At 39.4% G+C, this 13,455-nt stretch overlaps 1 protein-coding gene across 1 annotated transcript in view; it reads right to left on the minus strand.

Moving 5' to 3' along the window:
• LOC133578310 (voltage-dependent calcium channel subunit alpha-2/delta-2-like) overlaps nt 1-13,455 on the minus strand; it is a 90,589-nt gene that overhangs the window by 50,050 nt on the left and 27,084 nt on the right. Inside the window, exon 3 of the mRNA XM_061932640.2 lies at nt 777-893. Within this exon, the coding sequence (XP_061788624.2) occupies nt 777-893 (117 nt within the window). The remainder of the gene's footprint in view (nt 1-776; nt 894-13,455) is intronic.

Raw genomic sequence — 13,455 nt, forward strand, 5'->3', positions numbered from 1 at the left:
TTTTTTCTGATGAGCTTTAGTTCATCTTACTAAAGCTGTTAATGTAACAATCTACATCAGTGATTCTCAAATTGTGGTACGGTATTCCATCTAGTGGTACGCCAAAGAATCACTAAATTAAGTGATTAGTGTTTTATTTTCCTATATTCAAACACAGTGTTACTGTTCAAACGGTGTGCAATGTTGCAGTGGCCAAAAATAACAAATGTACTTGTTAAATAAAACCTCTGCATTGTTTTTATGAATACTTGGGTGTTCTACGCTACTGTATTTTATGTCAGTCTTTATGGTGCTACTTGAAGGAGCCAAGTGATTTCTGAGGTGGTACTTGCTGAAAAACGTTTGAGAACCACTGATATACATTTTATGTCATCAATGCACTCAACTGTAATTTAAACACGGACGTGAAGCTCCTCCTCTCTACAAAGCACGCAAGCAGGCATTCACTCCAATGATGTCATCTTAGGCGATCGAAGATAAAAATGGTCTCGTCTTGTTGGTAGAACGACTTGCCATGGCTTTGGATCTGAGATTTCCCTAATGTCCCCCTGTCTTTATGCATTTCTGCGAGGTATTTCCGTGCTTGTGGCTCAACAGTAACGGAACGCCATTACATTTTGTACACACTACAGAATGGAACGAGGGTCAAAAAGGAGTCAGGATGCATGTGCATTAAAAAAAATGTGCGTCCTCAAGGAACTTATGGCTAACGCGTTATCGCGTTAAATTTGACAGCCCTGGTACAGTACAAACACAAAACGTCAGTGTCGACTTACTTCGAGAGCTTTGCGCTTCTTAGCCAGAAGTTTCTCGATGTCTGAGGCCACCTTCTCCACAATCTTTCGAGGCTGATTCTTCACCAGACTAAAACGTCTTCTTTCTTCGTTGTATATCTGGAAAACAGTTTTCAATGCAGAGTATTTGTGAAGTGAAGTGAATTATATTTATATAGCGCTTTTCTCTAGTGACTCAAAGCGCTTTACATAGTGAAAACCCAATTGGGCAAGAAACTTCACCCTTGCTCCTGATGGATGCTGGTTAGCGCCTTGCATGGCAGCTCCCGACATCAGTGTGTGAATGTGTGTGTGAATGGGTGAATGTGGAAATACTGTCAAAGCGCTTTGAGTACCTTGAAGGTAGAAAAGCGCTATACAAGTATAACCCATTTATCATTATTTATCTAAGTTACATTTAAACCAGTGTGGATGGCACTGGGAGCAGGTGGGTAAAGTGTCTTGCCCAAGGATGGCGGAAGCGGGAATCGAACCTGGAACCCTCAAGTTGCTGGCACGGCCACTCTACCAACCGAGCTATGCCGCCCCATAAGATTTGTACTGACATATTGTATTTACCATCTTCAATTATAAAGTAGCAGCACAAAGGCTTCTTATTTTCAAAACCACAGGATTCAGTCGCTGCTTTTCATGTCATCTCTTCAAACAAACTCATTGAAGTAGTTTTCACTGGGGAATTTTGCCACTCTCGAGAGGAGAGTGCAATAAACTCTTTTGAAGTTTTGTGCTTTTATGACATCCATCCATTGTAACACCCTCGGGGTCGCAAAGGGAGGGGGTGTGGTGGGGGGAGGGGGGGGGTGTTCTGCAGCCTATTTCAGCCGCACTCAAGCGGAAGGCAGGGTACACCCTGGACAAGTCGCTCGCTCATCGCAGGGCCAACACAGATAGATATCATGAAGGAAAAAACTCCTTCCTCATGGACATTATTCTCCTCGCTTGATCCCTCACTGCGTATATGCTAAGGCTGTCTTCGAACAGGGATTTTTAAAGTCCAATCTGGCTTGTTAGACTTTGCCCATAGTCGACAATCATTGTTTTATGTATGCTAGCATGAATGCTACATGAATGCTAGCAAGACCACAGCTAATGGGGATCCACACAGATAAACTGATATTTGCGACTTTTCCAGTTTAAAACACTCAGTTAAACAAATAAACACGGTAGAGATTGGATAGTTTATTCGGCTCTTGGGGAACGGTGAAACGACTTGACCATCTAGAGCAGGGGTGTCAAACTAATTCTAGATCAGGGGCCACATGGAGAAAAATCTACTCCCAAGTGGGCCGAACTGATAAAATCACGGCACGATAACTTAAAAATAAAGACAACTTCAGATTGTTTTCTTTGTTTAAAAATAGAACAAGCACATTCTGAAAATGTACGAATCATAATGTTGTTGTTGTTTTTTACACTTACATGTGGTTAATAGTATTCTACCTTTTATGTGTCGTTGGGTGAATGTGGTAATACTGTCAAAGCGCTTTGAGTACCTTGAAGGTAGAAAAGCGCTATACAAGTATAACCCATTTATCATTTATAATTTATTTATACTTTCTGAATAAATTATGTGATAATGTTCATCAGTCAACTCATTGGTGTTAATTTTCAATCTATCAAGATAAAAAAATAATATCAAAATCAAATTACAAGATGTTATTTATGTAGTTTGTTCATTTTCCTCACGTCGTGCACTAACATCATGTGGTTTATATTTTTTACATATTGTATGTAGCACAATCTACAAATAATTGCTATTGCGACATCTAGTGGACACATTTAGAACAACAGTTTCTTTCATTCAAAAATTTCGGCTCATTTTTATACTTAGCAAATTCATCCCGCGGGCCGGATAAAACTTGTTCGCGGGCCGGATCAGGCCATGCGTTTGACACTCCTGATCAAGAGCAAGGGTGTCTGAACCTTTTCCATACAGTGCCACAACACTGAAAAATCAAAGGATACGGAATCCATGTTGATATAATTCATTTACAAATCCAACTCAATATATAGATTTTTTAACAGAAAAAAAACAGCCTTTGTGTTTGTAACACAGGTGCACGATAAATATGAGACATACAATTAGGCTGATATGAAGAATAGGGATGTGACGTTAAAGGTTATAATGATAAACCACAGTTGTTTTCTTTCTCAATAAAACCACTAAAACTTTTACAAATTCAAACTGAAGAAGATAAACATATTTAAACACTCAAATAGAAATATCATGACTCTTAAGTAGCCAGAACCATATTATTATTATACAACAGATATCTTCTGCCAAAAAAGAATATTGTGTTGTTATTTATTTATTGTATTTAATTTTTTTTTAAACTTTGTCAGTTATAAGTGTGTATGAGTACTTTTTGAGCACATTCAACAATACCGTGATAACATTAACTGCGACAACTTTGGTGACAATAACCGTGATATGCAATTTTCATATCGTAGCATCCCTAATGATAACTTATGACGTTAAGCCAATAAATCCGATAACTTTAAAGTGAGCAAATCAAGTGCTACTTTTCTCCTGCTTGCCTGTTGTAAACTTCCCCTGAGCTTATTGTAAACAAACATGGCATGGATCGTGTGGAACTTCTTCAATGTTTCAGAGAAAGACACCAAATGTTCTGCAAACATTTGGCAATGGGGAAAAAAAACATTACACTTCAAACCATTTCAACAAACTGAAACACTAGCATTGCTACAATGGTGTTTTTTTGAAAGCCTACAGTGTGCACAAACTACTTTTGAGTTGAGTTGAGTTTATTTCACTTACAATATGATACGACACATAAAATCTGTATTTTAAAAATAACAGATATAAATATGTTATCGGTATTGTCTTGAGAAGCAGTAAGTTGTCTGTATCGGTATCATCTTAAAAAATATATCTTGCATCATGCATCCCTAATTTTATGCGTCAACATTTCAACTTTTTCCTGTTACTTTACACCTACAGTATTACCTGTATTATTCAATTGTTCATGTTTTTTATAATTGTATTTTTAGAATGTGCGGTGGCCCTTGGGACGTAAAAAAATTGAAAGTGCACTTTGGACACCCCTGATCTGTAAACGTAGTTGAAGATAAGATTAACATTAGAGCAAGGGAGCTCCTGTCTGGATGCGGTGCGACCTAACAGGCCCCACGTCCTCCATCTTGGAACATCCTCCCAACACACCTCCTGTTTGCTTGCTGGCCTCTCTCTGAGACTTCGACTGTGAGGTGGACACTCGACACAGACTCCTCTGAATCGAATTGTCGACGAGTCTAAGACACTCCTAGTATTCGCCCATTTTGTAAAAAGTGGGCTTTGCTACACATCTTTAGAATAAAGCTTTGCCAACTATCAGTTGGTCAGCTCCAGACAAAAAAGCAGTACGTTTGATGATTTTGTTTGTATAGGCTGACCTAGCATGATGTTAAAATGTGAGCGTATGTTAGTCTGTAGCTTACATAGCAATGCTAGTGTTGCTAACATTAATTTCCTTGTGTCTTTAATGTTACATAGTTGTGTGTGTGTGTGTGTGTGTGTATAGCATCTATTAAGTTTTATGTAAAAGTGCACGGTCAGTACTCAGCAACACGCTGCTAATGTAGGTAGCAATAAAGGAAGGGCTAACTCAAGTTGTTGCATTTCACAAATAAAAGGATGGATGCAGGAGAAGAGGAAGTAAGTATTGAAATTGTCATTACCAATAAATATGTGTAATACGATTGTAGATGCCAGCTAGTGTGACTGTGCGATAGTACATTGTGAAAATTTCCCTTCCCCGGCGCCTGAAGGTGTAAGAGCTGTGCTGGACAATGAGTTGACAGTGTGTGGCTTTTAGCTCATTGGCAAGCACTGCTCCACTTGACTTACAATCAGGGGAGATTTGTGGTGGTCGGGTTCCAGCGCCCCCCGCGACCCCAAAGGGAATAAGCGGTAGAAAATGGATGGATGGATGGATGGGTTGAGCCTACGGTATGCGAGGCTGGACTGGCAGGGTTACATACGCAACAACACTACATAGTGTACATACTGTGATGAAGTACGGAAATGCGCAAATTACGCAGCTCATTAGCATTAAAGCTACACACACACAAAACGGCATAAGGCTTACCAAAATCACTTCTGTCTCAATTCTAGCGTCAAGGCCTGACAAGATATTGTGGCACCTGAAATAAAATATTTTAAAACAAGGACGGAATTTAGATTTCAGAAGTGTGGGGCACACAAATGGCTTGAGTAAAGGGGACGTGGCTTGATAGAGTGTTTGAGGAATTAGATGCATGTTTTGGATTATTAAGAATACATGATAAATTATTATTTATTTTTGGTGCAAAATAACCAAATTAACAACAAAGGAAATGGCTTTGGGCTATCCGCTACTAAATTTCGTCGAGCAAGATTTGAATTTGTTTTATTCCACTCTCAAGATTGTGATCGAGTACTCTAACTGCTAGACCAAGACGGTCAGGATGACTACCATGCATTGCCACAACAAATACATCTGTAATATATCTGATAAGGCAATTGGGTTTGTCATTAAATTTCATATAAAGCACCCTGACATTTATTAATTTACATTTTCTCTCACGTGTCGGGGGGGTAAAAAAAACAACTCCCGATGGCCAGTCCACTCCTGTAACCTGCTTTCTTCCTCGTCCAATATACAGCAAACATTTTTAAATCATTTCTGTCACAAATATCTCTCTACTTTGAAGGATTGCCACTTGCTCGAATATCTGACTGCTGATCGGTCAGCTGCCGCATGCTGTTAATCATTGTCATGTTGACAAAAAGGCAGTGCCAGGAAGCCAATCAATGATCTTGTGGACAGTGCAAAGGGACAAGCTTCAGTCTGAGTGGCAGTGTTCCACCTGGCACAAGTATTTGACTTGTCTGCATTCAATAGTGTAACTTTATTTTTGGACGGTAAAAACTGCACGGGACAAAAACTGTCTTTTGGAAAAAGTTCAGGGGACATGTCCCACCTGCTCTCCTCCCCAAAATTACGCTCATGGTTGAAAATAATAACATGTATTTGTAAATTGAACAGCAATATCATATTGAGTGAGTCATTGCTTAATCCCATCATTCACGGTGTTTCAGCATGGAGGAGTTGATGTGCATTGAATGAACGAGCAGGCATTATTAGTGCAAGCTGCAGGCTGACCATCTGCTCAGCTGTGACACAAACAGAGAGGACATGTGCCCACGCTACCACACATCCTCCACACCGAGCACGCCTCCCTCACTCGCCCCCGCTCACGTGATCTCTGCTCTACTTTGCCTCTTTCAGCCTCGATGGGACCAATTCAGGATTAGGGATTCTGCACTCCTCTTCAAGATTACTTTTTCCGATGGGTTTTATTGAAGATCAACTTAAAAAGTGACATAGTTTGTGCTTTTAATTCCATTAATCATACAACTGCATTGTATGTCATTGAAATATTTTAGATTTTGACTAAGGCCGTGATTACTTTCACTAAAAGAATATTACAGTCAATTATTAGACAGGAACAAAAACAATATGAGAGCAACATGGGGCATCCTCAATAGCATTATTAAAAATGGCACTAAGAGGGATTATCCCCAATACTTCTCAGACGGAAACAAAAATAATGACAACAGAAAGGAAGTAGTTGAAAGCTTCAATAATTACTTTGTAAATATTGGACCAAAATTGGAGGAAAGGATTTCCGACCCAGTTTCAATTCATGACTATAATGATACCATAGATAGAAATCCCAACTCAATATTCCTCAATAATGTGACACAGGAGGAAATAGTTAAAATCGTGAAAAAATGCAAATCTAAGACTTCAACTGATTGTAATGGAATTGATATGGAAAAGATAAAAAAGGTTATCGAAGAGATCTCAGGACCATTAACGTATATTAGCAACCAATCATTTCAAACAGGTAAATTCCCAAACAAAATGAAATAGCTAAAGTTGCACCAATTTATAAGACTGGAGACAAACACCAATTTATAAATTATAGACCTGTTTCTTTACTTCCACAATTTTCTAAAATCATTGAAAAGCTGTTCAATAACAGATTAGAGAGTTTCACAAACAAAAATATGGATACAGAGCTAATGTTTCAACTTTGTTGGCTTTAATTGAAATTACAAAATAAATTACCACTGAAATAGATAGTAAAAAATGTGCGGGAGCAGTGTTTATGGATCTAACTAAAGCATTTGACACAATTAATCACAATATTTTAATGAAAAAACTAGAAGCATCAGAGGGTTGGTCTTAAACTGGATTAGAAGTTATTTAACGAACAGGAAACAATACGTGAAGCTTGGCAAACACACATCTACAACGCTAAATATATCCTGTAGTGTACCTCAGGGATCAATACTAGGACCAAAATTGTTCAATCTCTATATAAATTACATTTATAAAGTTACAAAAGATTTCAAGTTAGTATTATTTGCGGATGATACAACAGCATTTTGTTCAGGAAAGAACACACAGAAGCTAATACAAATAATAACAGAAGAAACGAACAAATTAAAAAGATGGTTTGACAAAAACAGAGTATCTTTGAATCTCAGTAAAACTAAAATAACGCTATTTGGTAACAGTAGAAGAGAAAGTCAATCACTAATACAAATAGACGGAATAGAAATTAAAAGAATAAATGAAACCACATTTTTAGGTGTAATGATTGATGGTAAATTGAACTGGAAATCTCATGTAAAAAATATACAACAAGAAACACGTCAATAATGAATAAAGCAAAACATGTTCTAAACCAATAATCACTCCATTTTATCTATTGCTCGCTTGTGTTACCATATCTGAGTTATTGTGTAGAAATATGTGGAAATAACTACAAAAGTACACTTCATTCATTAACGGTGTTACAAAAAAGATCAGTTAGAATAATACATAATGTTGGATATAGAGAACATACAAACCCTTTAAAATTGAATCAAAAATACTGAAATTCCACGACATCGTGAATTTGCAAACAGCTAAAATCATACACAAAGCAAACTATAATCTGCTATCCAAGAATATACAACAATTGTTCTCAACAAAAGAGGACAAATATAATATTAGGGAAAAATGTAATTTAAAACATTTGTACGCACGTACAACACTTAAGACCTTCAGGATAACAGTATGTGGAATTAAATTATGGATTGGATTAAGCAAATAAATCAAACAATGTACTAATATGATCCACTTCAAGAAACTCTTCAAACTTAAAGTGTTTACAAAGTACAAAGAACAAAAACCATGATAAACATTCGAAATTTATTTCATCCATCCATTCATTTTCAAGATAATCTTACTCATCTCACCACATGAAATATAACTTACTTCACTAATTATTATTTATTTATTTTTGTTGTTATTACTTATGGAGTATATTGTGAATTCATTGAGAACAGGAAGTGAACAAAAGTTTTAGCAACTGCTATGTAAAAGGAAAAGGGGTAGGATTAAATAAGCTGTGCTTCTTCCTACTACTTTTCGAACATGTTGTATAGAGAAACTGGAAATTGTGATGTATCATGTTGTATGCATGCATGTTCAAAATAAACTCAAACTCAAACTATTTCCTTTATTACAGTCCAAAACATTACTCATCTATTGTGGTTTTGTGTAAAACGTAATTGTAAATTAAAACATTTAAACTTCATTACAAATATAGCTGTGTGCACATAAAATACAATTCATTAAAATGGCCTTCTTTTAGCAATAGACTAAAGATGTGTTCTAATACATATATATACTGTATGTATATATCCAAACCCCGTTTCCATATGAGTTGGGAAATTGTGTTAGATGTAAATATAAACGGAATACAATGATTTGCAAATCATTTTCAACCCATATTCAGTTGAATATGCTACAAAGACAACATATTTGATGTTCAAACTGATAAACCTTTTTTTTTTTTGCAAATAATCATTAACTTTAGAATTTGATGCCAGCAACACGTGACAAAGAAGTTGGGAAAGGTGGCAATAAATACTGATAAAGTTGAGGAATGCTCATCAAACACTTATTTGGAACATCCCACAGGTGAACAGGCAAATTGGGAACAGGTGGGTGCTATGATTAGGTATAAAAGTAGATTCCATGAAATGCTCAGTCATTCACAAACAAGGATGGGGCGAGGGTCACCACTTTGTCAACAAATGCATGAGCAAATTGTTGAACAGTTTAAGAAAAACCTTTCTCAACCAGCTATTGCAAGGAATTTAGGGATTTCACCATCTACGGTCCGTAATATCATCAAAGGGTTCAGAGAATCTGGAGAAATCACTGCATGTAAGCAGCTAAGCCCGTGACCTTCGATCCCTCAGGCTGTACTGCATCAACAAGCGACATCAGTGTGTAAAGGATATCACCACATGGGCTCCGGAACACTTCAGAAACCCACTGTCAGTAACTACAGTTGGTCGCTATGTAAGTGCAAGTTAAAACTCTCCTATGCAAGGCGAAAACCATTTATCAACAACACCCAGAAACGCCGTCGGCTTCGCTGGGCCTAAACTCATCTAAGATGGACTGATACAAAGTGGAATAGTGTTCTGTGGTCTGACGAGTTCACATTTCAAATTGTTTTTGGAAACTGTGGACGTCGTGTCCTCCGGACCAAAAAGGAAAAGAACCATCCGGATTGTTATAGGCGCAAAGTTGAAAAGCCAGCATCTGAATATAAATAATATAAAGGGGAGTGATTAACTAACACTAATCACTAAACAGAAACAGGAGTGTCTAATCAAAGCACCTAGCAACAATAAAAGTAAGCTGTGGACAAAACAGAACAGTACCGGTAACTGAAAATAATGACTAAAACACAAAACAAGACATGACCCGGGTCATGAGACCCTCACGCTCCCTTAAGGGACAGATTCCAGATGTCCCAAAAATAAAACAAGTCCAAAGTCACAGGAGGGTTGGAGAGAGGAGTTGGCAGTGGCTCGCCAGGCCAAGTGTCCTCAAAGCCACCGGAGACATGTCAGGCGGTGGCACCGAGTGGAACACCGCTGCAGCCGTCTACGAAGTGGCCACATTCGTGGCCGACAAAGAGGCAAACGAGGGCCGAAACGGAACAGCGCGCCTATTGATATATGACTTAATTTTGAACACTTTTATGAGTGGAGGTCTTTTGAATCCTCAGGACCTTAGTCTGATTTTTTTTTTTAAACAGTCATTGTTAAAAAACAATAATGAATCAAAATCAATGTTGTTATGAATTATTTCTTTATTCAAGGCACAAATTACTTTACATAAAATATTCCATTTTGAAATATGTTTTGGGGAAATTTTGCAAATTCTGTGTTTTTGCCCTAAAAACAAGATTTTCTATTAAAAAAACAAAATAAAAGCTTTATGGCAACGGATAGTTTTGAAGTTTTGATTTTTTTTAATCACGCTTTTGCAGATACAGGTTTAAGAAAATACATTCAAAGAACTTATCACTGATCTGCATCTACTCAGAGGTATGTATGAACTATATGTTTGATGATTAAAAGTCCTTGAGCTTTGAGGGATTACAGTCACAAACTGAGGAGGTTTGTTCAGCCTCTTCATAAAGGCATGAACACTGCTTGATGTAATGTCTCCAACAACCGCAGGGGGAAGGATGTTCCATATTGTAATAGCAGAGTGGAGAAAGCTCCTGTCGAGCATACTTGCCAACCCTCCCGATTTTACCGGGAGACTCCCATATTTCAGTGCCCCTCCCGAAAATCTCCCGGGGCAACTATTCTCCCGAATTTCTCCCGATTTACACCCGGACAACAATATTGGGGGCGTGCCTTAAAGGCCTACTGAAATGCGATTTTCTTATTTAAACAGGGATAGCAGGTCCATTCTATGTGTCATACTTGATCATTTTGCGATATTGCCATATTTTTGCTGAAAGGATTTAGTAGAGAACATCGACGATAAAGTTCGCAACTTTTGGTATCTGATAAAAAAGCCTTGCCTGTACCAGAAGTAGCAGACGAGTAGCGTGACGTCACAGGTTGTGGAGCTCCTCACATCCGCACATTGTTTACAATCATGGCCACCAGCAGCTAGAGCTATTCGGACCGAGAAAGCGACGATTTCCCCATTAATTTGAGCGAGGATGAAAGATTCGTGGATGAGGAAAGTGAGAGTGAAGGACTAGAGGGCAGTGGGAGCGATTCAGATAGGGAAGATGCAGTGAGAGGCGGGTGGGACCTGATATTCAGCTGGGAATGACTGAACACGTTGGCCGAACGGATATACTCATTCATGAACGGATGATTTATATATATATATATATATATATATATATATATATATATATATATATATATACATACAGTATATATATATATATATATATACAGTATATAAGAAATACTTGAAAATATATACCCCCCCATCTCCCGAATTCGGAGGTCTCAAGGTTGGCAAGTATGCTGTTGAGGCATTTGGTGTTTGACTTTGGGATTTCCAGGGCATGGCTTGGTAGTACCCTCCGGGTGATACGACCTGAGATGTGGGCTGTGGGTAGCAATGCTTTAAGATCCGCAGAACACCTGGGGCTGTGCATTTTATAAAGGGCAGTTGTTGCTGCAACTGCTCATCGATGACACAGCTTGCTGATGGCGAACTGCTGTAGGGCAAAGTCCTCATCCACGCCATTTTAAGAGCCTTTTTTTGGATGATGTCGAGCTGCCCAAGAGTGGTTTGAGCGACATAAATCCAGGCTAGGCAGGAGTACTCCATAATGCTCCTGACCTGGCTCTTGTAGATGTTGGCTCTGCCTTTAGCGTCAAGCTTGTTGGTCAGCTTATGTAGCGCTCCGAAATGTTGACCAGCACGTTTTCAGATGTTGGACAGGTGGCTGGTCCACGTTAGTTTGGAGTCAATACAAATACCCAGAACCTCTATCTGCTCACAGAGCCTGGATTTAGTGGCCCCGAAAGAAGAGATCTGGGCGGGATGAATCCCTCTTCCTGGACAGGATTATAGCCTTGCACTTGTTGGGCTCAAAAGAGACCTTCCAGGTGTCCGCCCACTTTCGAATGTTCTCCAGGTCTTTGTTGAGCGATGCAGCTACCTCCAGTCCCTTTAATGTTGTTGTAGGTGTGAACATTGTGGAGTCGTCCGCATACACTGTTCCACTACATCATCTATGAAGATGTAGAATAGTAATGGGCCGAGAATTGAACCCTGGGGTACAGATGCGTCGATGGGAAGTGGAAATGAAGATTGACCAAAGAGCACAACCATGATGGTTTTTCCTTGAAGGTAGTTCTGTAGCCAGACATGTTGTCTTCCAGTTATGGCCTTTGAGGTAAGCTTAGCACAAAGACACCCTTAATCTACAGTGCAACAGCGTACACTTCGCCACCTTTGTCGAGGATATTGTTCCATAGCTGTGACAAAACTGTAAGGAGGTCTGCTGTGCTTTGGTTTGGTCTGAAACCATATTGTTTATTGGCGATAAGGTCATGGCGGAGGAGATATTTCTGTAGCTGTTTGTGGACAGAGGATTCCATCACTTTACTGATGACGCTGAGCAGGGATATGGGACGGTACTTGAATGGATCTGTTTTAGAGTCCCTTTTGTGAATTGGGATCACTCTTGCAGTTTTCCATTGGTCAGGAAACAAGCCACGAGAGAAGAGGAGTTGAAAGAGACGGTTTAGGGGACTGGCCAGTTCTGCGTCGCACTCTATGAGGACCCTCATAGGGATTTCATCCGGCCCTGAGGCCTTACCTGGGTCGAGGTTGCGTGGGATGTTCCTCACCTCTTTGAGTTTGAAGCGGACATCGCCAAGGTAAGAGGATGGTGGTGGGCGCTCCGAAGCTGGGGTTGTGCTGATGCCCCAGGCAATGTGCACTTGTTTGCAAAAGTTTGGCAGAAGATGTATGCCTTTTCACTTGCTGAGATTTGGGGGATACCCTTATGTTCGATGACGGGTATGTCCGTAGAGCCACTTCTCCCGGAGAGTGAATTCACAATGCCCCACCATTTCTTCGAGCTGAGTGCTTTGTCCGTTTTTCAGCTTGCTGTTGTATTGTCTCTTTGCTCATTTCTCAGTTTGATTGAACACTGGCCTTGCTTCCATAAACTTTTGCTTTGATGCCAGGTCGCTGGATGTACGCATCTTGAGGTAGAGCCGTTGCTTTTTCTTGGATGCTCTTTACTTGGTTCGTCAAACCAAGCTTTATCCCCAGGCTTTTATGGTTATGATCTTGCTTGGTATGAATGCAGACATGGCGTCTTGCAATACGTTAGTGAGAGTGGTGCAGATTGTTTCAGGATCTTCTTCCTTGAAGACACTGGACCAGTTCATAGAAGTTAGGTACCCTCTCACTTCCCAGAACTGAGCTTTGTCCTATCTCCAGACTGCGCACTTGTATGGCTTATTCCTGAAGACTGGTAGTTTTAGCTGTATATGTACAGGGTTATGGTTCAAGGAGCCAACATTTGCCAGGGTCTTTGTAGTTGCTGGAGTGTCTGATAGAACCAAATTACGATATTGTTGTGTCTAGTTGGTTCAGTGACAATCTGCTCCAGTCCAGGCAGTTGGCAAGTTTCAGGGTTTGTCTTACAGCAGTATCTGTGACTTTGCTCCCCAGCCACTCTTTGTGGTGTACATTGCACCTATCATCAGCATCCTGGTCTTAAAAGCAACAGTGAACCACAT

The sequence above is a fragment of the Nerophis lumbriciformis genome, linkage group LG38 (genome assembly GCF_033978685.3).
Source record: "Nerophis lumbriciformis linkage group LG38, RoL_Nlum_v2.1, whole genome shotgun sequence".
Classification (NCBI taxonomy): Eukaryota; Metazoa; Chordata; class Actinopteri; order Syngnathiformes; family Syngnathidae; genus Nerophis; species Nerophis lumbriciformis.